Genomic DNA, 26,720 nt, shown 5'->3' on the forward strand with positions numbered 1-26,720 from the left:
GTATCTGCCAATTCCTTTCTATATAATGACTCAGTATATTCCTTCCATCTTCTTTTAATACTTCCTGGATCATTTAATATTCTGCCCACAGCATCCTTGATTACAGCAACTCTAGGTTTGAAGAGATGGATATAAAGAAATAAGATATAGAGATGGACATGGATACAGATATCGTCTTCAATATGGGTTGAAGCTCAACATCAAGAAGACAGATTCTCACCACTGGGCCCATTGGCAGCACCATGACAGATGGAGAAGAGATTTAGGTTAGCACTTACAGCTTCCTCAGTCAACAGTCTTGGCACGAGCAGTCAGAAAATCAAAAGATTAATTACATTGGGAAAATCTGCTGTCAGGGACCTCTCCAGAGTGCTGAAAAGCAACAGTGTTGCTTTTTGTCTAGAGACAAAAGTGCCCCTAATCCAGGCCATGGTCTTTACAATTACTTTTTATGCTCCTTTGAGCTGTGGTGCTGGAGAAGAGTTCTGAACATACCATGGGCCACCAGGAAAACAAATCTATTTGTCTTGGAGAGGGTGAAACCAAGTCTCTCTTTGAAAGCTAGGATTTTGAAGCTCTGTCTCACATAATTTGGGCACATGGCAAGGAGAGACCAGTCCTTGGAGAAGGACATCGTGCTCAGAAGGGTGGAAGAACAGCACAGGAGAGGAAGACCCAGGATGGGATGGATTGATACAGTAACTGGGGCACTGGAGGTTAGTGTCAGAATAAGTGAGACTGGCTCAGGACAGAGAAGGGTTCAGACCTGCTGTACATAGGGTCGCTACAGGTCACAGGTAACTCGACAGCACATAACTAAAACAAGAACAACATATTATAGTGGTGGTTTTTTATTTAAGCCTCTTGTTTAAAGTCAACAAGGCCTCGTGGAGGGCCTTTGTCTTTAAAAGTCACTCATTATGTTTTGGAGGAACATTCTTCTAAGTGGTACAACACTCTTCTGTCAATTTGCTGTACTAAGGTTACCTGGGGTTGCTGTGATGCTGAACCTTGTGCCGTTGGGTGTCAAATGTCATAACAGTTACCCATGGTGGGCAGTGTTTGGTGGAGCTCCCAGTTTAAGACAGGTTTGGAAGCAGGAATGGCATCCACTTCCTGAAAAGCATGATGCTGGAAACTCTGTGAGCTTTGAGAAATGACGATAGTTCCAGAAAGGCTTCAGGTCATTTGTTCATAGGGTAGCTATAAGCTGTGCTCAACTTGATGGCAACAACAACAACTATAACATATATTACATATCTATATATCATCTATCTATCTATCTATCTATCTATCTATCTATCTATCTACCTATCTATCTGAGCTTTGGTGGCCAAGTGGCAAGGAGCTGTGCTGCAATCCCAAAGGCACATGGTTCGAGGCCACCTGCTGCTCCTTCCTCCTTTGCATCTGAAAACTTACTCGAGGGTCAGCTATGGGTTGGTTCCAACTACAGTACACAACAACAACTATATCTCTATATCTATATATACTTAGAACTATAGATGTTGTTGATTGCCTTCGAGTCGCGCACGACTCATAGCGACCCTATGAACAAGAGGCCTGAAGCCCCTCTACAACTATCAACATTTACCAAAGTTCATAGAGTTTCAAAACAGACACATGTCAACTAAATTGGAATACTAACCATATTTTCTCATTCAGCCTTAAACACATATAAGTAAAAAAATCAAACTCATTTCCATCAAATCTGAACCAACTCGCAGCTGACCTTCCAGCTGGTTTTCTGAGGCTGTAAATCACACAGGAAGACATTGCCTGTCTTTGACCCATAAAGCAGCTGGTGGATTTGAACAGACCACCTTGGGATTGCATAGCAGTGCAACTCCTGTGAGGTTACTAGGAGTAAGAATCAACTAAAAGGCATTTGGTAGGGAAGGCTTTATACCTCTGTATGTATTTTTGCAAAGCATATCAGATAGAGAGGGAGTTTTTTAAGACCAGATGTTTACAGAAACTGGTGGAAAACAAACCTCTTTTAAAGGAGTTCTGGCCTTCTTAAAAGTGCTAATTTTCATGTGAAATGTATGCCTCTCACAGAGGCGATGAGGAGCACCTCAGGCCGTTCTGAGGAGGCGTTCAGTACTGGTTAGTGTACACATGCCACGGAGGACATTAATTCACAAAATGAGAAGCTAATAGCGTGTTTAGCTGGCTCACTCTATCACCAGTGGCAGGTGGTGCTGGCCCGCTGTCGGTGCTTCCTGAGCCCAGCGGACCGCAGCCGGGCCTGCTCTCCCAGCCCTTCCTGTGAGCCCGCTCCCCACTCTCAGCTTCCTTGGACAACGAGTGGAGGGGAGTATCGTGGAAGCTGTAAGGTTACTGTGTCCATTCTCACTTCTGCCTTCTTCCCAGGCCTCCTCAGTATCCTCACAAAACCTGCCCCACACTCTGTGCTTCAACTGCGCACGCTGCAAGCATCGTTGATCTGACCCAAGCTATTTTCTGAACTAATTAGATAACTAGCATCTTTGTTGCATTTGAGAGATGGATAAACTGAAGCCTAAGAGCCGTGAGACCAGTGACAGCTGAGATGTAGCCTGAGAGCCACATTCAACTCAAACGCACTCATGGTTGGAGCCATTGAGTTGACCCCCACTCCCAGTGACCTCACAGGGCAAGGAAGAACGGCCTCACGGGGTTTCCAAAGTTGTGATCTTTGTGGAGCAGGCGGCCTCCTCTTCCTCTTGATGCGCATCCGGTGGGTGTGAACTACTAACCTTTTGGCGAGTTGGTTCCTTCCAGTGGGTGTTCAGAGGCTGTAAATCACAGGGAAGGAGATTCCCATCTTCCTTGGAGCAGCTGGTGGATTTGAACCACCAGAGCTGCATCGCCTTTGGGTCATCAGCCCAACTCACTGAAGATTCAGCCACCAGAGCTCCCTGCGGGCCCACGTTGCTTTTCATGAAATAAGCGAAATGTCACCTTGCTCCATTCATTTTCTCTTGTTCACACACTGTGCTTTGCCGTCTTTCTACACCTGTCATTGCAGACAGTGAGTCCATCCACAAAAACCCAAGTGGCATAGTGTGTTGTGTATTACGCTGCTAGCCCACGAAGGTTAGTAGTTCGATTCCATTAGCTGCTTCAAGGGAGAAAGTTTCTGCCCATTAAGATATATGGCCTCAAATACCTGACGGAGAGCCACCAGGAGTCCAAGTCGACGCCACAGCAATGGGTCTGGCTTAGGTTTTAGTCCATTCAGTGTATTTATGATTTCCATTTTCTCATAGGACAAAAAAGGTTTGTATCATCCCTCCTTTATCTAAAATATAAAGCAGCGGTTTCATTTCTTTGGAAACTCTGCTGGTGAGGCTCGATTATACTTCCTACCTGGTTAAAAAGTCTTTATTTATCCTCAGTGTTGTGTGTTTCACTGCCTAAGAGAAACAGGTGAGCTGGCCGAGCCCCACCTTGCTGACTTCACTGCATCCCTGGTGCGTGTGCAGACAGCTGAGGGTTGCGGTGGGGAGGTGTGTGGAGGGAGCAGTGTTCAGTGAAGGGTGGGAGATTATAAAACATCAACGCTGGATCTTACAGTGCTAAGGAGTTCCAACCAGAACGAATAATAGCAAGCACACGATGTTGTTGTCAGGTGTCATCGAGTCAATTATGACTCATTTTTGTTGTTGTTGTTGTTATTACATTTCCTCGCTCTGTTCTGACAACTGCTTCCTGGTCCAAGTATGAACACAATCAAGTGTTCTGGGATCCACATTCTCCTCAAGGTTAGCCACAATTTGCTGTGATCCACACAGTCAAATGCCTTTGCATAGTCTTTTTATAGATAGACATTCCTCTGTTACTCTGCTCTCAGCCAAGATCCATCTGACATTGGCAATGATGTCCCTCGTGCCATGGCCTCTTCTAAATGACTCATGGCCACGTTATGACCAGCGGATCTGAACCCTAACCTTTCCTACTCTATCCGCATCATCTCCAACACACTTGAGCCCATCGCTGCAGTCGGTCACTGTGTCAATCCATCTCATTGAGACGCTTCCTCTCCTTGGCTGATGGTCCACCTTAACGAGCAGCAGTGCTGTCAGGAGTAGTCCCTCCTGACGACATGACCAAAATATGTGAGACGAAGCACTACCATTCTTGCCTCTACGGAGCACTCTGGCTTCACTTTCTCCAGGATGTATCTGTTCATTCTTTTGGCAGTCCATGGGATATTCAACACTTTTCTCCAACACCACAGTTCAAAGGCACTGATTCTTCTTCTGTCATCCTTATTCATTGTCCAGTGCTCTGATGCATAGCAAGTGATTGAAAAAGACCATAGCCTGTGACAGGGGCACCTTAGTCTCTAAACTGACATCTTTGGTCAGGGCTGTATCCTTTCTCCATATCTATTCAGTGTTCACTCTGTATCCTGAACAAATCATTCAAGAAACTGGACTCTGTGAAGAAGAATGTGGCATCAGGAACAGAAGAAGACCCATCAGCAGCCTGTGTTATGCAGATGACACAGCCTTTCTCTTGAATGAGGAGGACTTGAAACACTTGCAATGCAAGATCAAACACTGCATCATTCAATATGTCCCCAGCAGGAAGACAGAAATCCTCACCAACAGGCCGATAGACAACATCATGACAGAGGAAGAAAAGATTGAAGCATCAAATGTTTTCTCTTACTTGGATCTATGTTTAACACCTTTGAGTCTCAGCAGTCAGGAAGTCCAAAGATGCATTATTTGTTGTTGTTGTTGTTGTTGTTGTTGTTGTTATGTGCCATCGAGTCGTTTGCGACTCATAGCGACCCTATGTACAAGAGCCCTAAATGCCGTTCTATCCTGTGCCAACCTCTCTGTCTCAAACACATTCATTCCCACCACTCCACTCACAGAATTGATTCATCTCATCGAGGGTCTTCCTCTCCTGCGCCATCCCTCCACTCTCCCAAACATGATGTCCCTCTCCAAGGACCAGTCCCTCCTTGCAACATGCCCAAAGTATGTCAGACGAAGCTTCAGAATCCTTGACTCCAGGGAACATTCTGGCTTCACCCTCTCCAGGACAAACCTGTTTGTTCTCCTAGCAATCCATGGTATACTCAACACTCTTCTCCAGCACCACAACTCAAAGGCATCAATTCTCTTTCTATCATCCCTATTCCCTGTCCAACTCTCCTATACATAGCATGTAATTGCGAAGACTATAGCCTGGATCAGGCGCACCTTAGTCTCCAGCCTGATGTCATTGCACTTCAGTACTCTTGAGAGGTCCCTCACAGCTGACTTTCCCAAGGCAATTCGTCTCCTGATTTCCTGGCTGCTGTTACAAAGAGTGTTGACTGTGGAGCCAAGCAAACTAAAACTAAAACTGCATTACATTGGGAAGATCTGCAGTCAGGGATCTCGCCAGAGTGCCGAGGGGCACACCTTAACCATAGCTGTTGGCTAATCTCTGGAGCCCACAGCTGCAGCCCATTCAATGTGCCCACAGTCTAATTACCACCACACTCTTCCATAGCTTCCAGACTCCTTGGTGAGGGCTCCTGGAACACCTGGGAGAAGAGCTCCAACATCCCAGCTGGGAACACAGCGGCCACACCAAGTCCAAGACAGGACAGGTCAGGGGGGCTGAAGCCCAGTGTGACTGGCACTAGAGATCCTGAGACAGCAAAATGTCATGTTTGGCTTCCTGCAGGCACAGAAAGAACCAGAAGTGGTCAGGGCCCCTCCTTAATAAGACAGTGACTGAAAAGTTACTAGAAGGCAGAATTATTCTGCTTCTCTATCTTACTTAGAAAAGACAAGTTCTTCAAATGCCAGGATCGAGTGAATCATGGGAATAAAGAAATTGAAAAGAGCACTCAGTTTGCCCTCATGGTGGCGTCTGGATTCTCTAAAGGCTGACTTGGCTGGACTAAATCCAAGGGTGTTCTGGAACTGTCACATCTGAGACCTTGGGGGGCCGAGGAGGACAGACCCCCAACCAGAGCACATCCCTTCTATTCAGAAAACAGGGATAAAGAAATGCCGCTGTAAGTTATGACCTAATGACTTGGACAATGATGCCAAACCCACATAGGATTATTCACACTTAGAAGAGAATACAGTGAGTAGCAACAGCCTAGTAGGTTCACAAGAGGCGAAGGAAGGTATCAGAGCTGCTGCCCACGTACAAGTGGAAGAGATTGCAGGACGTATGGTCCAGAAAACCAGGGGAGGATGAAAAGAAAACCACTTCCACTGAATCAGTTCACTTCTGAGTGCTTCACCACTGCACCACCAGGGCTTCCTGCGTATTCTTTTTCATAAGTGAATGGAGATGAAGTCTTACCCTAAGTTGTAAACATTCATGTTTAGTATTCAGATAGGCATTGTGTGTGTGTGTATACACACACACATATATTATTATTTTGGTCTCATATCTTGTTAAACAAAGGTTTACCCAGTATCAACCCCTTATTTCTCTGAAAATCACATTCTGATGAGTGTCAAGCCGGCAGGAAGCTGTGAAGTTGTACAGTTTTTAAAGGTGAATATTCTGACTAATGACCTTACAAACAAACAAACAAAAGGGAGCTTCTGTGAATATAAAAAGAACACAGCTGAGATGGACCTTTCTAAATTCTGGACCTTTAACATCATTGACAAAGGGCTCAAGGTCTAGATTCTGGAGCCCAGCAGTTGTTACATAGTTAAGATGCTCGTGAACATGGAACATGCATTCACTATTAGGCTTCATCTTTTCTATAATCACTGAAAACAGCTCCGAGTTGAATCACCTCACTAGGAAGTCTGCTCTGTTTAGGTCTACATTTTTAACCTGAAATTTATTTAGAAAATATTAGGGAAACACATGGTGCCGTTTTCTGAAAAATTGGAAAGCAAAGTGGTTCTGTGAACCATTTTCCAAGGGGGAGGTTGGGTCTATTTTTCAAGAGAATCTTGCAATATGTTACTGAGAGTGAGAGCCATTTGTAATTGGTTCAGGACTCAAGAAAACAGAAGCAGCAGAAGAAAAATGGCCTCACATTAATATAACCAAGGTAGAGAAGGCACAGCGGGGCACCTGTTTCTAAGTTAGTGCTGCTTCTGTCGCTTCTCCTGTCACCCACCCTTGGCCTGTCAGGAGTGCAGGGGCCCGTCAGCCTGTCAGGGATGTACCCCTCGGCCTGTCAGGGGTGTACCGGGGCCCCTCGACCTGTCAGGGTTGTGCCGGGACCCCGCATAGACTCTGAACCCTACACAAAACTGGTAACTGGAAAAGTGGACTGTGTGACGGCGTGCTTTCTTGTGAACAAACCCTTCCTTCTTAAAGGCAGTCATTTAAATGACTTTATTGTTGGGGGACCTCAAGTCCACCACCACTCAGTGGGTCCTCATGACCAGCAGATCTGAACCTTGCCCTGTCCTGAGTCATCTTTACCGTCTCAGCTGTGTTCAAGCCCAGTGTCACACTCAGTCACTCCATGTCATTGAAGGTCATCCTCTCTTTCACTGACCCTCCACTCTTCGCAGCATGATGTCCCTTTTTCCAAGGACTGGACCGTCCTGATATCATGCCCGAAGTGTGAGAGATGAAGTTTCATCATCCCCGCCTCTAAAGCTCACTCTGCTTGCGATTCCTCTCAGACTTTTTTATTCTTTAGACAGTCTGTGCTTTATTCAAAAGGCATCAGTTCTTCCATGGTCGTTTTTATTGTCTAAACTTTCACATGTACAGGAAGCCATTGAAATCCATGGCTTGGGTCAAGCGTATCTATGTCTTTGATCTCCCTGCTCCTAAACCCTTTGAAAAGGTCCTTGGCAGCAGAAGTCCCCAGTGTACCATGTCTTTTGATTTTTTAAAATTTTTATTTTATATTGATTTGCTTACAGAGTTGATTAACATTGTGTTTCACAGTATCCTCCATTCACATTGTGTTTCATACGATCATTCTCATTCATTATGTTTTATACAATTAATCCTCATTGAACTATGCTCACCATTACCTTGTCTTGCCAAATCCCTGCCAGATCTTTCTCTTTGGATTTCTTGGTTGGTGAAGTGGTTTAAAGAACAGAACTCTTTCTTCCAGCAGAATTGTCTATTCTGCCTTCTTGTTAGTGGCTTCCACTGAGTGGAGTATGACTCATAGCAACCTTGTGAACAGCAGATCTGAACCCTGTCCTGTCCTGTGCCAGCCTCATCGTCTCTGACAGAGTGAGCCCGTTGCAGCAGTCACTGTGCCAGTACATCTGGGAGAGGGTCTTTCTTTCAACGGACCTTCCACCTTTCCAAGCGTGATGTTGCTCTCCGAGAAATAGCATCTCCCGGGGACAGGCCCACGGTATATGAGGTGAAGCTTCGCTGTCCTTGCCACTAAGGAGCACTTTGGCTGCACTTTCTCCAAGACGTGGCTCTTTCTTCTTCTTAGTGTCAGTACTTTCCTCCAACACCATAACTCAAAGACATCCAATCTTCTGTCATCCTTATTCATTGTCCAGCTCTTAGACAGAAGGCGAATGAAAATGCCATGGCATGAATTAGGCACTCCTTGGTCTTTAAGTTGACCTCATGGTTTTTCAGGACTTTAGAGAAGTCCCTGACAGCAGACTCTCTCAATGCAATATGTCTTGATTTCTTGACTGCTGGTACCAAGGGTGTTGATTGTGGATCCAAGTAAGATGAATTGTTGACAGCTTCAGTCTTTCCTCCAGCTCTCCTGACATTGCTTGTTGGTCAATGGTGAGGATCTTTGTCTTCTTGATGTTGAGATACAATCCATATTGAAGACTGGAGCCTGCAGCAAAAGGGTCAGGTCTTCCAGGCTTTGAGCAAGCAAGGTTCTGTCATCTGCATAATGAAGGTTGTTGATGAGCCTTCCTCCAATCTGATGCCACTTTCTTCTTCATAAAGTCCATCTTCTCAAATGGTTGACTCCACATACAAATTGAATAGGTATGGATAAAGGGTACAGCCTTAACGGCTATTTGAAAATAAAACGTAAGTGAAACTTCTTTGACTCAGGTGAGAAGAACAAGATCAGGCGAATAGAATTGGGAGAAGTAGACATATTTAGAAATCCTTTTCTTATGGATTAAAACATCCTGTTTAAAGGTTTCTCAGTCACTTATTATGTCTAGAGAGCTGGACAATTAATAAGGATGACAGAAGAAGAATTGATGCCTTTGAGTTGTGGTGCTAGAGAAGAGTACTGAACATCCCATGGACGGCCAAAAGAACAAACAGATAAACCCTGAAAAGGATGCAGCCAGAGTGCTCCTGGGAGGAAGGATAACCAAGCTTCATCTTTCATACTGTGGACATCTAGCTAGACAAGGCTATTCTCTCTTTTTTTTAATTATATTTTTTTTATTCATTTTAATGAAAGTTTACAGAGACTTTGGATTTCTATTCATTCATTGTTGCTCTTTTCTCCCTGCCCAACCTCACCCAGAGTTCACTCTTCTCTTTGAAAAGTAAAAGAAAAATTCTTTCATTGTTATACAATCCTTCCCCCTAAGTCCATTACACTACACAGCCTTTGTTCTGGACTCCTGTCGTGACAAAAATACCTACTAACATATCCCTTTTAAACAGTTCTCTCCCTCATCTGTTTCAATGCGGCATACATTATTTATCCCATCTTTCTTAGTCTCCGCCCAACCCTAATGTCAGTCCCGTTTTACAACAGTGGCACTATGCAGTGTTTGTCCTTTTGTGATGAGATATTTCACTCAGCATAGCTATCCTCCAGGCTCACCCATTTTGAATAATATTGCATGAGTTCCTTGTTTTTCAGTGCAGCCTAGTATTCCATTGTGTGAATATACAGCAGCTTCTCTATCCATTTGTTTGTTCATGGACACTTGAGTTGTTTCCAACTCTTTGCTATTGTGAACAAAGCATGGGTGTGCATATATCTGCTTGGCTGGGGGTTATGGTTTCTTTGGGGTATATTCCCAGTTGTGGAATTGCTGGATCAAATGGTATTTCTATTTGCAACTTTTTGAGAAAGTGCCATACAGCCTTCCATAGTGGTTACACCATTTTACACTCCCACCAACAGTGAATAAGGGTTCCAGTTTCTCCACAACCTCACCAGCATTTGTTGCTTGCTGTTCTGTTAAATTTTGCTATTCTGACTGGGGTGAGAGGATATCTCATAGTTGTTTTGATTTGCATCTCTCTTAGAGCTAGGGATTTTGAGCATTTCTTCATGTGTTTGTCGGCCATCTGAATGACAAGGCTATTCTTGGGAAAGAAACATCATGCTGGAAAGATGAAGGGTCAGCAAAGGAGAGGAAAACCCCCACCGAGATGGATTGACACTGTGACTTCAGCAGTGGGCTCTAGAGTCTCGGAGATGACGAGGGTGGCACAGGACAGGGCCGGTCTCCGGATGGCCATTCATAGGCTTGCTGTGAGTCATAGTCCACTCGTTGGCTCATAAGAGCAGCAACAACATTGAAAGGCAGCGCAGGAATTCTTGATGATTCTTCAGCTCACCTTTTCTGACCAATTCATCAAGATTGGAGTAGCCATAGTTCAGGAGTATCCCCGGAGTAATAGAATATATTTCCCCAGGAAAGCAGAAACCATTGTAGGTATTTCAAGCAAGAAGGGATTTAATGTAAGAAATTAGATGCTTCAAAAATTGTTGAAAAGGCCTGAGAGAAAATTGGAAGGAGGCAGTGGGCAACAAAACTGGTTGCTGACTGACTCTGAGGGACTTGGGGAAGAGAGGCATCGGACTGTGTTGTCACCTGCTTAAGGTGAGGAAACAGCGGTGGGCAGGAACTCCCCGGAAGCCTGCAGGCCCCTGCTTAGCCAATTTCCCCAGCATCTTTCCACCACTACGCAAGGAGAATAAAGGTCCCCTTTTCATCTCTCTGCTTGAATCTCTCAGATGTGTCTCTCTGGCAGGATCTAGACCCAGAAACCTTCTGGTAGGAAGTTAGAAAATGTGGTTCCCTTGCCTTCCAGAAAGAGGCTGGGAAGGGAGCTGAGAGCAGATGGGGCACACGGTGTCTCCCCATCCTTCACCTTCTGCATTCGGTTGGATTTTAGCAATCTGAAGGAGAGCCTATTCCCAAGAAAGCAAATAAAACCATGAGCCTCTGAAGGTAGTAAATTTTTAAAAGTGTCTTTTTAACATGAACCCAAGTCAGCTATTTTAAATCCTGGTAGAAGGCTTGACTTGTCAGTGTCTTTAAGTGCCTGTTAAAATAATTTATGATGCAATTTCTGCCTTTTCAGGTACAAATCACACCATTTCTATCATTTCAAGTCAGAATGTCAAAGGTGATAGTGAAAGCTATACAGTTTCTCGCTCTTCACTCCCTTTCTTGAACCTCAGAAACACACCCCTGTGTATTTTAGCTCTTCGCCTTCCACACAGTGCCTTTGACCGAAGGAAAAAAACCGACATAAATATTGATTCAAAAGGAAAAATGGGAGTGGAACGTTTCAGGCCCTGTTTGAGTAAAGCAGATCTGGTGTCTCAGAAACACAGTCAAAGCTTTCTTGAGCATTTTTCTTGAATTCCTAAGATAACTCCTAAATTTGCATTGCTAGAGCACCAAGTCAGAGGTGGGTGACGCTAGTCTGTGGCCCTCAGGCCTGTTTTTCATTGTTTTCGGTCAAACATTCTTCTAGGTTGTATAGCCCTGGTGTGTCCACTTGCTGTACAGAGGTAACTCAGGATTGCTGTGAAGCTGAACACTGTGACACTGATGTGTCAAACGTGATAATGGTTACCCATGGTGGACAGTGTTTGGTGGAGCTTCCCTGATTAAAACAAGCTTGGAAGGAGGAGTGACATCCACTTCCGTAAATAGCTTACCTCTGGAAACCCTATGAACCTGGAGAAAGGATGAAAGTCACACAAGTGTCATGGACTTTAATTCATAGGATCTCTATGAGTCGCCTACAACTGGCCTATGACTCAACAGCACTTAACAACAACACAACAGAGCACCGAGTATCACTTGTCCTTTCCTGGGAAGGAGAGAGTCTGTCTTTCTCCCCTCAACAGGTTCGTAATTAGAAGGAGAACATTCGTATCCTTTTGCTACAACTTTTACTACTACTACTACTTCTTCTTGTTAAGTGCCTTTGAATCAGAACTAACTCATAGCTGAACCTCCAGCTAGTTTTTAGAGGCTGTAAATTGCACGGGAGGAGATTGCTTATCTTTCTCTTGAAGAGCAGCTGATGGATTCGAACCACGTGCCTTCCCGTTGGCAGCACAAGTCATTACCGATAGCCCATCAGAGCTCGTTGTCATTTTACCTAGGGGGACTCATTTTGATTTTGAAGACTTTATACAATCCACTAATGGAGAAATTATCTTTGGAGAGATTACCGTTCTGAAGATCACGCTTAACAGCCATAACGGCATGACTGATCTCTTGGTTTTGAGGAAGCTTGACTTGGAAAGCATCTGTTCGAACTGTACCCAGGGAGGACACGCAGGACGGGAATGGACATGAGAATGGTACTCAAGTGATACTAATCCATAAAGACAGAAATATGGCCGTAGATTACTAACCTTCACAAGGCATTAGTCAAGCTGTTACAGCACCAGCTCATCAGTTTCGCTTCCAAGGGGAATGGCTGACAGGAGGGAGATTAAAGTGGCGATGCTTCACCCCTGTCTTCACACCGTGGCGTGGCCAGGCTTGTCCTCACGGAGAACAGGCTCTCGTAGCATGATTTAGACCCGCAGACCCTGCACTGTCGGCTAGCAAGTGAATCCTGTCCATATTTCTTGCACCCAAAGTGTGGCAAAGGAGTCCCCACTAATCCCACAGCTGGTCCTGGAGAGAGAGGGAGAGAGGGAAGGGGGGAGGGAAGAAAAGAGAGAGAGACGGGGGTGGGGTGTAGGGGGAGAGGCGGAGGAGGAATTCGCACAGTGACTGTAATGATATGCTTGACCATGCCAGAGGCTGCCAGGATGGCACAGGATAAGGCAGGGTTCTGACCCATTTGTTCCTAGGGTCACTATGAGTTGTACTTGACCTGACAGCACCTAACAACATTCAATGTGGGGTCAGCCATGAGTCAGTCCATCTCCAGGACAATGACTTTGACTTTTTTTACATTGATTGAGTGTAGAGCAAAGCTGTATGCTGTGAGAGACATCCGGTAGAGGCCGTGACTGTTTCTCGCAGGCCGGACGTCGGCAACTGTGGTGCAGCTGAGGTGTGCGCAGGCCTTGGGAGGGCTGCAGAGTGTCCCTGGAGCGGAGGCAAGTGAGCTGCTTGTCCCAGCACAGGGCTGAGCACCACATTGCCTGCTTTGTCCTTTCAACCACTCTCTGAATTGTACAGATGAGGAAAACGAGGCTGCGAATAGCTGAGAAAGCTGTTGGAGATCCTAGAAGGACTGAACAGGTGGGAGAAGACATGGTTTTGCTCTGAGAAGCAGCAGGAGGGAGTGGAGACTCCTGCAGGGGGAGGGGGACGTAACTGCACAGTGAGGATGGCGCAGGCCCAGACAGCGTTTGGATCTTGTTGGACGTCAGGTCACTGTGAGTCAAGGGCAGCTTCACAGCCTGTAGTAACAACAGGCGAAATGACGAGGGTGGAGGAGAGAGCTAGCTGGTGCTAAGGTCCCAGTTTAGGATCGCATTACAGCGTGGGACACTCTTACATCCTGTGCTAGTTCTCGGCTGGCGAGGAGCACACCCTACACGCATTTGAGGCTAGAAGTTTAGGTGGAGGGGCTGTGGTCACAGCCAGCCTCTGACTGAAAGGGCCCTGTGTTCTTCATGTCACAGAACAGTCAACGCTCCTGATTTTATTACAAAAAATGGCAGAAAGCCAACAACTTGTAAATACCATTTTCATCCCATTGATTGCATCTCATAGTGACTGTCTTAGAGGGTTACCAAGGCTGTAGTCTTCACTCAAGCAGTACGTTTGGTTTTTGTTTGGTTGTTTTGTTTTGTTGTGTTCCGTTCCATTCCATTCCATTCCATTCCATTCCATTCCATTCCATTCCATTCCATTCCATTCCATTCCATTGAAATGAGCTTCCTTGTGCAATGCAGTGTCTTATTTTGTATGACAGTCGTCGTAAGAGCAGAAGGATGGGAAAATACTGTTTCCAGTATGTAATTATCTCATATGACTATTGTTAGGTCTTACGGGTCACCCATGACTCAGAGTGAGCCTTTGAAGGAACAGATCTCAGTGTCTACATGTTGGCCTGTCCTGTACCATCCTGTGATGTGCTCAAGCGTGTCGCTACTGTCACTGTGTCAGTCCATCTTGTTGAGTCTCTTCCTCTTTTCCAAGTGTTATGGAAGCAGACTGCACATCTCTCTTGCCTGGAGTGGCAGGTGGGCTCTGAACCACTGGCCATCTGGTTCGCAGCCAAGGACTTAACTCCTACTCCAACAGGGCTCCTTCACATCAGAGAAGCTCAGAATCGTTTCTAAGACCTAAAGAACACATTGCAGCTCCGAAGAGACAATTACTACGATTTTCTAGATAGGAAACGGAAGAGTGGGAATATTAAATAATTTCATCCCAGGTGCAAACAGAGATGATTATGTGGTATCTGTCATTTCGCTGTACAAATAGGAAGAGGATTCAGAAATAATTATTGTACCAAAAAATGTGATCTTCTGAAATGTTTCCAGCGAGCAAAGCTCCGGGGCTCATTCTTCAGTGTCTTCTCCTATCTCCTAAGAAGTTTGAATTCACAGCATTAACTTTCTTTTCCCTGCCGTGATAACCATCTTTCCCTTTTCAGCTTCTCACTTTCCTGGCAGCTGATCCCAGGCAGAGCTAATATTGTAACAATTTTAGATAATATTGCAGATGCAAAAGGACGGCCTCAGATGAATCAATTAAAGAAGCCACAGCAAGTTGCAAGGGGAAGTGTAGCAGCTGCATCCTTGAAAACAGATGCTCTTGTGGGTCTGAATGAGTCCAATTTTGACTAATTTCAAGACCTAAACAGATTTCAATCTGGTTAATACTGGGACATGGAACCACTCGAGACATCCTAATGTCCTGGGCTGTTAGGTTCTCCATGACAGTTCACGTGTTGGCTCACCATGAAAGGTGCCAGGCATTTGCTATCCGGGGATTTCATGTCATTAGAAAAAAGAGACCCTCGAGTCTCTTGGCTACAGTGAAGTGATCCAGCTACTCATGAAACTGAAGTGACTTCTCTAGGCAAAGCAACTTACAGGGGAAGTCCTTGGGCTGAGGCATTGACCAGATGGCCTTGAGCTGTGTGTCTGCCGGGTTCCTGCAAAGCCCAGGACACCAGCTATCTTGAACGAGGCCCCCGTCTCCGTTCTGTCTTTAAAATGCACCAGGACACCGAGAAGGTCAAAGCTGACAATGGCAAACCATTCCTTCTTTCTCCAGCTCTTTATCAATCTGTTATTATAAGACTTTTTTTTTAATAATGTTATGTTGGTCAATGAAATGATTTGTTCCTCTTAATTCAAAAAGTATTGATTGAGCTCCTGGAAAGACCTTCACTTCTGCTGGCCTTGAAAATGGCGAGACAAGACACATAATCCCTGCCCTAAAGGTGGTAGTGATCCGACCGGGAGACGCATCGATAAACAGTGTCGATAGAATATTATAAGTCCTAGAATACACTGGATAAGCAATAAATTCAACCTCACAGAGAGACCGAGGGTACCAAGACAGCCTTTATGAGCTGAATAAAGCACGCTTACTTTTGAAAGAAGAATTTATGTATATTCATTCATTATATTAGAGAATTCATTTGCTTTAGAAGAATGGTGAACCAGAGGGAAAGGGTTGGGAGGAAACCAGTTGGAGAAGGAAAACAGAAAGTGGTAAGAAGTGGAGAGAAGCCGGACGATTGGAGGTAGACGCTGGCCATGGGAAGCCTTGCCGAGAACTTGGCCTTGATGATATAAGCAACGCAAAGCAGTGACACTTACATTAAAAAAAAAACACCCAAGAAACTAGCGTGGTCAGGCTAGGGTGTGAAAGAAGTACCTCTTTACCAAACTCCTGTGGAACCAGTGAAATTCAGAAGATTGCCCTGATGGTGCGCTGGCTGAGTTCTTGGCTGCTGACTGAAATGTTGGTTGTTCAGACTCTCTCCTTGGGAGAAAGAAGTGGCAGGCCGCTTCCATAGAGACCGAGCCTTGGGAACTCTTGTGGGGAAACTTTATTCTGCCCCGTGGGATCACCAGGCATTGAAACACACTCAACATCAATGGCTTACCAGGATTGTACGCAAAGAACAGGACTCAAGGTACTGGGTGTTTCTGGTACAGATGAGCATTAAACAGTGGCTAAGTGTTGCTCTGTGTGTAATCCATACTGAGCACACTAGAGAAAATGAAGGAACAATTTTATTTTTTGTAAGTGACACACCCACCATAGAGCCATCATCACAGCATGCATGTACATAGGAAATTGGTGTACGTGAGGGCTGTGCCGTGTGCCAGAAACACTTGGCATGAACACTATATTCCTACAAGCAGGGTGTAGTAGGCACAATCGAAACAAAGATTTGTAAGAGCTGGAGGAAAGCTTTTGATCTGAGAATATGATACTAGAGTTTAAAATTTCAGAGGCTGAGGACATTTGGCAACAAGTTATTTCTTGCACTAACATTTTCAGTGGCCTGAGCTGGTGAGTGTGTGTTCTGAAGGCTAGTGGTTCCTGGTGGGGGTTATTGCCCCTCCGGGTCTAGCTCTCCCTCTCAGCAGCAAGGTGACCTGCAGCCTTGGATTCCACAAGCCACTCAGGAAAGCGGGTGAGAGGAGGAAACAGGTGACAGCCTTCACTCACTCCTTTTCTCTGGTAAAGCTGTTCCCAAAAGCCATCAGAAGACTCTGCTTAGGAGAGCCTCCCTCAGACTGCGTCCATGGCACCTCTGCCTACGGCAAGGCTGAAGATGCAAATGTTTAGCTTCCCAGAGTCCCGAACAATGTGAGCCAAGGAGAAGGGAAGTGATGATATTTGTGGGTTCACCCAGCAAGCAGCGACTGCCCCAGAAACTGGGGCTCAGCATATTTGAAGAGATCATAGGTAGCTAAGAACCTCAAAGATGCCTGCCTTTATGTGATGATCATAGAAAGGGCACTAACATCCTATGTGTTTTGATATGAGCTCTGGTGCCCTAGTGGTCAGAAGCTGCACTGCAATCCCAAAGGTATAAGGTTTGAATCCACCAGATTCTCTGCTGGAAAAGGAGGTGTAATCTCCTCCTGAACCATTCAGATCTGATTTGATGGTACACAAACAAAATAATAACATTTTAAATTTTTTTTTTAAAAAAAAAAAAAGAAAGGGTAGGAACATGTGTACTTTGATATGCACTCTGGTGCCCTAATGGTAAGAAGCTTGCACTGCAGCCTCAAAGGCACATAGTTCAAATCCACCAGCTGCTCCACAGGAGATGACTGGACAGTCTCTGCCCATGTGATTTACTGCTTCTCAAAACCTGCTGAAGGGTCAGCTATGAGTTCATTCTGACTCAACAGCACAAAACAACAACCTCCAGGGTAGGAAAAATTCTCAAAGTGCTTCTCATCATAAAGTGACCTGTTCCTAATACTTTTGATGGTTCTGCTAAGAGGAGAGTAATCCTTGATTTATACAACTCAAGAGACAGTGTACATATCGTGTGTGTGTGTGTGTGTGTGGTGTGTGTAAGCATGCCTCATACTTTGACTTGAATCTTGCAAGCAAATTCTATTAGCATTGCTTTTTTTGTAGATTTCCATTTGACATTTAAGAGCTAGTTAATTACTCGGGCTGTCTTTGTTTGGCAGACTCAGCATTTCTTTGCTCAGTGTGGTCCCTCCAGTTAAGAAGAGTTAGTAAAATTCATTGAGCCCTCTGGAATTCACAGGCCGGCCTTTAAGGAGCGTCGCTCTGGGTATAATATTTTGTGTTTCTTTAACAAAATGTTGTCGGTTTACTATAGATTACAGTCAGAGAACATGCATGCATAGCAAGGTGCTGTTCTAAACGGCTTTATTTCACTCGTTCCAAGATTTAATGCAGCAACTGGTCTTACCTTTAACTTCCTCTAATGAATTTCTTAAATGTTGAATTTGCTGCAGCCATGAACATAGAGGGCCACCCACGAGGTTCATAAACTGAAAGCAGAAGATTCTCATTGATAGTGATTTTGTTTTTGTTTTTTTTTTTAATTTAGGTTGTTTATTTTTCATTTCAATGAACATCTACAGAGATTTTGGGATTCCATTCATTCATTGTTGCACCCTTCTCCCCACACAAAGTCTTCTTAGCTGCATTTCAGAGCACAGGCAGGCAGAAACACTGCCGAGGCGCTAGGTGAAGGTTGAAGGGTGGGAACAGTGAACCTCCCGAGGGGAGGCCAGAATTAGAATTAGACCTGAATTATTACAATTCTGTTTCTGTTGTAGAAAGTTTTGGCTCTTAACATTAACCACAAAAGGCTCTTCAGGTGACATTTTCAAGATTCTTTTCACTCAAGTCTTATTAACAAGGACACACTTTCCGAAGAGAATATTAAATGTAAGAGAGAAAACTTAGAGCTTGATGACTCTCTGCAGTCCACTTTGGGGGTGGCGTTACCATGCTGAGGGAGAGCCTTGAGCTGCAAGGCTACCATTTCCTAAAGTGGAGCAAAGCAGGACTTAAGTAGGAAATGCTGCCATACAGGAATCTAAATGTACATAGCAGATAAACTGAGCTTTTCAGTGTGAGAATGGAATTAAGATTTCTCATCTCTCCATTCCTCCAACCAGCAAAATCTCCAAGAGAGGTGCATTATTTGTATGCAACTTTTTATACATGTATTATGGGAAACAGGAGTATCTCTAACACCACTTACAGACGCCATCTATTGAGTAAAGGGCAAAAGTAAGTGCCATGTGTAACAGACAGAGTGAGAGCAGGAGACTTTGGCAAGATGTATATGTTGTTTTGTCATTGAGTCGCTTGTGACTCATGGAGACCCTGTGTACAGTAGCTCTGAAACTTGCCCCATGCTAAGCTAATCGCACAGTCGCTCACACATCTACCCCATTACCGTGTCAATCCATCTCATCTTGGGTCTTCCTCTCCTACGCTGTCCCTCCACCCTTCCTAGCATGATGTCCTTCTCCAAGGACCGGACCCTCCTGGCCGTGTACCCAAAATATGTGAGACAGAGTTTCAAAATCCTAGTCTCCAAGGAGAAACTTGGTTTCACCCTCTCCAGGACAGACCTGTTGGTAGACTATCATATGTTCAATACTCTTCTCCAGCACCACAAGTCAAAGGCATTGATTCTTCCTCTATTATCCTTAGTCATTGTCCTGCTCTTTGTCACATAGCAATTAGTTGCAAAGACCATGGCCTGGATCAGGCACACCTTAGTCTCTTGACTGACTTTGTTGCTATTCAGCACTCTGGAGAGGTCCCCCTCAGCCAATTTTCCCAGTGCAATTTGTCTTTTAATTTCCCGACTGGGGTAACAAGAGTGTTGATTGCGGAACTAAGAAAGTTGAAATTGTTAGCAGTCTCAATTTCTTCTCCATCTCCCATAATGCTGCCAGTCGGCCCAGTTGTGAGAATATTTGTTTTCTTGATATCGCGCTTCAGTCCATATTGAAGGCCACGCCTCAGGTCCTTCTCCATTTTGGCAAGCAAAGTTGTGTCATCTGCATAACACAGGTTGTTGATGAGTCATCTTCTAATCCTGATGCATAGGAGAAAGAGATAAAAACCTACCCCCACTTTTAATTCTCCAACAGCAAATGAAACTTAGGGTCACCTCTTGCTAGTGTTGGCGACACCAACATGGGGTTTTTACTAACTTCTCCTTGGCTACCACCTCCATCCCCATAATCCTGTTGCCTCTTCCATTTCTGTGGGGGAAAAAACTGGGTCTGGTGGTGGGAAGAAATCATTCCAGAGAAAGTCATACTCAAGGTGGGTCAAAAGTAGACTGAAGGACACTCCCAGCTCATCCCACCACAGTGGCCAGCTGTGCATCCGTGAGCAGCAGGGCATCTGGAGGACAGCGGTCTCTCCAAGTCAGCCACCCTGGGGGTCTAGTTCTATCATCCATAGTATGTATTGCATTTGGTCCTGAGTCCCACATCCCAAAAACAATAGAGAAAAATGGGAATTATTTGTTAAAAAATTGTAAATCATTTGGTCAGGTTATTTGAAGAATGGCTGAAGAAGTAGGAGCATGTAGCCTGGACAAGAAGACTTAAGGGGCCCAGAGTCTTCAGTGTTGGAAGTGCTGACACGTGTGACCATGATTGCCTTTTCCTTGGGTGCACAGCTAGAGAGAGTCAAGAACCGTGATTAGAAATTACTGGAAGGCAAATATTGACTTGATCTAAGATAGGCACCTTTCGGAGATGAAATATACGCGGTTGAGTCCTAAGTAACCCGCCAGGGGTGTTTCAGAGGCTGTAAGTCACAGGCAAGGAGTTTGTCCATCTTTTTCCTACATAGAGGTAAAGTTGGCTGTCTCAGAATAAACACTCAACTCTCTTGATTAGCTTTTGCTTATGTGTGCAGCCAGAAGTGGACAGTCACTTGGAGGGACACAAAAGACGCACGTGTGGGCCCACCAGCTGGCCCAGATGACCACCTCCAGTCTGAAGGCTCCCTTTCTCCCCCCTCCCCCCCCCATGAATCCATTTACAGCCATCAGGTGGGCCGCTGTGTTTAATCAGGTGCGGAAATAGTTCTCATGTGTTGGACTTCGGATGCTGCCAACACGAGTGTGAACCAAACTGATAAAATCAACACGCTTCGCAACAAACTATGTCGTTTGAAAAAGCCCTGGGTCGCTTAACGAGCTGCCTGTTGTGTCCTGTCCCTTCCCCAGCGCTGTCGCCTGGCCAGGAGGGACACGTGAACATGGACCTGCCGCCCGTGTCGGAGCAGATCCTGCAGACCCTGAACGAGCTCGCCACGGCTTTCCAGGACATGGCCGACCGCTGCCTGCTGGTCCTGCATCTGGAAGTCAGGTACCGCACAGCCAGGCCCCGCCTACCGTCCGCGCTCCACCATCCATACACACTCGCTTGTTTGCCAGGACTGTCACCACAGCTTCTACTTCCTGTTACTGCACTGTGGGTTTTTATAGCAGGTTTAGAGGTTTAGGTGGGTTTGTTTCTGTAAATAAACCAAACTGTTGTTGTTGTTGTAATTGTTGTTGTCGATTGCCATCAGTCAACTCAGAGCAACCCTATGAACAAAAGTCCTGAAGCCTATTTTTAACTATCGACATTTATCAAAGTTCATAGAGTTTCCAGAGACATGATTTTTAGGAAGTGGATGCCGCTCCTACTTTCAAAAACCAACCTTAACAGGCGTGATTTTGCATGTATATAGCACCTTCTCAAGAATCTCAGATATTCTGCAGACAAAGCTCATTAAGCTCCAAAACTAAGCTGTGATACAGATATTCTGCCCATTCAGGAGAGGGAGAGTAAAAGTACGAAGAGGTCAAGTTCTTGTCCAGAGTTATACAGGGGACTTCACTGAAGAAGCAGGAACTGAGTGCCTTAGTCTCCCAGCTCCCAGTTCGGTGCCTGATGAGAGACTATGTAGTGAAAACGGCCTTTGTAGAAAGTATCGGCAACTATAAAATATTTTCTAGGAAATATCAAACTATCAAGTGTAAACTTTATGTTACTGCTAGGAGCCATGGAGTTGAGGACAACCCAGCTGATAGCGACCCTCTGAACAACAGATCCGCCCCTCACCCTGCCCTGTGCTAAACCTCATGATCTCCGCCTGCTGCAGCTCAGTCACTGCGGTAATCAAGCTTGTTGAGAATCTTTCTTCCTCTCTTCCACTGACTTTCTCCCTTTCCCACATGATGATTTTCCCCCCAAGGACTGGCGCCTCCTGACATGTCCATAGTTAATGAGGCCACGTCTCACCATTCTCACCTCTAAGGCGCACCTTGGTTAACTTCCTCCAAGGCAGACTAGCAAAGCCTAAGAACGTAAAGAAAGTATCAAGAGCAGTTATGTTTTGAAAGTGGGGTCTTTCTGCCGCCATCCACGTAGGAAAAGCCCTCACTGGTGGCTAGAGGCTGCAAGAGCCATATATTACACACCTTCCTTCAACACTGACAGTTGTTTGTAACATTATTTCATCGCTCTCAAGGTGTTTGAGTGCAGCTCCATTGGGAATGCGGTAACTACATGACCTATGAAATCAGAAAGATCTGCTTTTAAAGGTCTCTACCAGCCAACTCAGCAATCTTGCAACAGGGGTGATCCTACCGGGGTCTAGTACTAGCCTGTAGTCTCGTCATCTTAAAAGTATAACCAGAGAGCATTATGCTGAATGAACTCAGTCCCACAAGGGTAAATATTGTATAAAACCATTATTGTAGAATGAGTATAGGATCCAAGAGGGGTGGGAGAGGCTAAAAGCAGAGGAATGAGGATGTGCAGGGGGAGGGGTTTCATCAGGGGGTTGTACAATTTCTTGGGTGGGGGGATGAGGGAAATGGAAAGAATTTGTTCTTGAAAACATTGTATTCAGATTTTATAAATAAACTAGTAGAAAATTTAAAAAATCATGTATAAGCAATTGTGCTAACTTAATGTTGTTGTTGTTGTTGTTGTTGTTGTGTGGTGGCAAGCTGCAACTAACTCATAACTGACCCTCCAACCGGTTTTCAGAGGTTGCGAAGCACACGGGAGGAGATTACCCTTTGTGCAGCAGGTGGATTTGAACTGTTTGCCTGTGGGTTGGAGAGTAACTCCCTATGCACAAGTCACTAGACCACTAGATCTCCCCGCGTCACTTAATAAAGGTCTCATACATCAGATGTGTAATTCACACGGTGCCTGCCACACAGTGAATACCTGGTGATTAGGGCTCCTTAGTCGGCTTTGATAGTTTTACTAAGGTTCCTGGCTAGTCAGGCACTGAGAATGCAGGGGGAGGAGCCATGACCCCTTCCCTCAAAGAGCTTCAGCACCGAAAGATGGGATTAAGTGAACATAGTTCCCAAAAATAATTTCAAAGATGCCATGTCCTTGTACTTTGTTCCTTCTGTTTGTGGTCTAGGACGTTATGACAAGTTTTATTGTTGCTGTTGTTAATGTGTCCTATTCAGTCGGATCCAGCTCACAGCTGACCTTCCAGGGAGTTTTCAGAGGCTGTAAATCGCACGGGAAGAGACTGCCCATCTTTTACCTCAGAGCAGCTGGTGGGTTTGAACCGCTTACCTCAGGTTGGCAGTGCGACTGCTTACCCACAGGTCACCAGAGCTCTGGCAACTTATCATACAAACAGAAATGGTAGCAAGGAAGTCTTCAGCCACTCATTCATTCGTTCACTGAACAGTTACTTATTCAATGCCTCTATTTTGCAGGCTGTGATCTAAGAATTAGCCAAATTGATTGACAAAAGAACAGGGTCTGGGGGGAGGGGAATATTCCAAGTTTCTACTTTCATGGAACTGAGCCATCTAATAGAAATATAATGTGGGAAAAAAATATAATGTGAGCTATAAGTCTGAGCCCCTTTTGTGATTTAAATGTATACAAAGCATAGAAAGCACCTATATTAGGCAAGAGGGAAGCAGACAAAATGAATTACAGTGTATTTTGTTTAATCTAGTATATCCTAAATAGTATTATCATATCGGTGCGTAATTATCATTACAATGATGACTTCAGAATCTCACCTTTTCACACCAGGCCTGATTAACAGCACATTGTTGGTGTCACTCCTTTTGTGTGCCACTTGCTGTTTTCATTCTTGGTGGCCTTACCCTTGAGTCACTTCTCTATTCCCTGTGAGCGTCTGTGAGTGGAGCAGGAGAGGCAGCCTTGCGGCCTGGGATCTGCCCTCGCTCAGCGCTCCTCTATCTGTTTCACTCAGCACACCTCTATGCCTGGTTCTTACCTACGCTGTCCAGAAACAGAAGCCGCCCCCTCCCCGTTTTTCTGACTGATTTGACAGTCATTTATTTAGGTTTGTTTAGGTAAGTGGAAAACATTGAAGGTCGAGGGGAAACCCCAAACCCCAACACTGAATAACAGTCTGTTGCCCTCATATCTGGACCTCACAGGAAAACAAAGAGAACAAGCACATTAATTAGCACCACACTTCCCGAATCGACACTATTGATCGTGTGGCCCGTGCGATACGTTCTACGTTCACAACTGCCCGCGCGTAGGGGGGTTAATTCCAAGTGGAATATTTCCAACACGTTCGAGTGAGCTCTTTTAAATCCTTAACCTCTCCTCTGCCCTTTATATTTTTGTACATCTTGGCAATATTATCCTTGATAATGCTGAACATGTTTTAGTCATTATTTATTAACTTTTACAAGAAACTGTACCGTGCGGAAGCCCCCGCTGCTGGATCCTTTCGACATTAGAAGAATGAAGGGGCTGTTCAGAACAGAAGGTAATTCTAGGACTGAACAAGAACAACACCACCACCTCTGGACTGTTATTGTTAGGTGCCATCAGGTGTGTTCCAGCTCACAGCCACCCTGTGAACAACAAGTTTTATTGTTGCTGCTGTTAACGTGTCCTGTTCAGTCAGATCCAGCCCGGTCCGGCACCGCTGGCACATTTGCTGAAGCCCATTGCTGCGGTCACTGTGTCCGTCCAACTCACTGACAGTCTTCTCCCTCGATGAGTCTCTACTTTTCCAAGCAGGGCGTCCTTCTCCAGAGGAATGGCCCCCTCTGATAACCGGCTCAAAGTCTGTGACACCATGTCTCCCCACCTATAAGGGGCGCTCCGCGTGCACGTCCTCCAAGGCAGACGTCTCTGCTTGTTGGCAGTGCACAGTGTATTCAAGCGTTCTTCACCAGCAACACAACTCAAAGCCATTACTTCCTTTTTCCCAATGCCAAGGAGCAGAATTCACTGTCTGATTTTTACGGAGAATGCTGAAACATGTTTATTCCTTCTAGATTAAATTTCTTTGCCTCTTCATAGAACATGGTTTCAACATCCAAACCGCTTTCTTAGAATAGACTCCATTTTCCCCTTGTTTCTTTTAAAGTCTGGTACATAGAAGTAGGCAGAATATGATCTATATGACTCAGATAGTGAATGTTAACATACTTCAGTCTTGCGGCCACGGTAACAAACTTTGTTCTTGTTGTTGTTGATACAGTTGAGAATACACAATGAGACATATAATACACACAAATCACCATGATTTGTCATGTTGTTGTTACTGTGTACCGCTGAGTTGGAACTGACCCATACCTGACCCTCCTGTGAGTTCTCAGAAGCATCTCGTCTAAAATCATCATGAAATAACATTGAACGGTAAAGAAGAACAAAGTACTGAAAGCATGCTACAACATGCAGTGGATAAATCTAAAAATTATCATGCCAAGCGAAAGGAGTCAGATAGAGAAGGTTAAAGGAAGCACAATGTGATTAGAAGAAGGAACCAGAATAATACCTCCAGGGTCACAGGAGATTCTCAGGGGTCGAAGGAAAGAGGAGACTAGGAAGAGGCTCCTTATTGCATCTGGGCTTTCCTTTGGAGTGAAGCAGATGTTTTAGAACCAAATAAAAACAAAACAAACAAAACCCGAAAACCTATTCCTACGGAGTCAGAACCAAGTCAAACTGAACGTCCACTGGGCTTTCAGAGGCTGTAAATGGCATGGGAGGAGACTGCCCATCTTTCTCCCAAGAAGTGGCTGGTGGCTTTGTACTACCTTCCCGATTCAAACAAGCCTGGAAGCAGGAGTGTCATCCACTTCCGAAATGGCTTGCCTCCGGAAACTCTATGAACAGTGCTCAGGCCTTTCATTCATAGGGTCGCTATGAGTTGTCGATGACTTGACGGCACCCAACAACAACAACAATGACAATGACAGCATAGAGTTATGTTGGCCTAGTGGACAGAAAGTGATGCTACCAAGTCCAAGGTGGATGCTTTTAATCTGCGGCCCTCAGGCCTGGTTCATATTGGGGGGGGGTTGTCAAACGTTCTTCTAGGTGGTATATCACTGGTCTGTCCACTTGCTGTACAGAGGTAACTCGTGGTTGCTCTGATGCTAAACACTGTGACACTGATGTGCCAAATGTGACAATGGTTACCCGTGATGGACAGTGTTTGGTGGAGCTTCCCAGTTAAAATAAGCTTGGAGTGGCATCCACTTCCAAAATGACCTGCCTCCAGAAACTCTATGAACAGTGCTCAGGCTTTTTGTTCAAAGGGTCGCTATGAGTCGTCTACGACTCACCGGCACCTACCAACAACACAATAAGAGGAACCATCATTGGATTAGCAGGGCTCTCGCATGTGGGCTCCACCACCAGAGCCCTAACTGGATAGAGGCAGTAATTGTCCAACTTTGTAAGTATAATAATTACCACTGAGCTGTTAGCCTCCAGAAGGTTCTAGTATCTCAATTTCACCACATTGGAAAACAGAGAGTTGGGACATGGGCCCTGCCCTCCAGGAGCCGGGTGATAAAGCAGCACGTGAAGGAGTCTCTGGGTCTCTCAGTGAAGAAATCATGGCGACAAGAGGACGCAGACAAGACAAGCAGAAAGAAATGGAGATTAGCAGCACAGAGTGCAGAGCAACTCCAAATACCAATATCATGTCTTGTTCTCTCCGAATGTTTCTATCCAGAGATCACATTTTTCTTTAACAATGTTAAAGACTGAAACAAAAAGTGCTGCGGATAAAACAACTATGAGATATCATTTCACCCCAGTCAAAATAGCAAAATTTAACAGAACAGCAAGCAACAAATGCTGGCGAGGTTGTGGAGAAACTGGAACCCTG

General features: G+C 45.1%; 1 protein-coding gene across 1 annotated transcript in view; it reads left to right on the forward strand.

The window, feature by feature from the left end:
• EXOC4 (exocyst complex component 4) overlaps positions 1–26,720 on the forward strand; it is an 877,780-nt gene that overhangs the window by 769,803 nt on the left and 81,257 nt on the right. Inside the window, exon 15 of the mRNA XM_006887139.1 lies at positions 20,800–20,941. Coding sequence (XP_006887201.1) covers positions 20,800–20,941 — 142 coding nt within the window. The remainder of the gene's footprint in view (positions 1–20,799; positions 20,942–26,720) is intronic.

Source organism: Elephantulus edwardii, unplaced genomic scaffold (assembly GCF_000299155.1).
Source record: "Elephantulus edwardii isolate Elephantulus edwardi_28Jun2011 unplaced genomic scaffold, EleEdw1.0 scaffold00055, whole genome shotgun sequence".
In the NCBI taxonomy this organism is placed as follows: domain Eukaryota; kingdom Metazoa; phylum Chordata; class Mammalia; order Macroscelidea; family Macroscelididae; genus Elephantulus; species Elephantulus edwardii.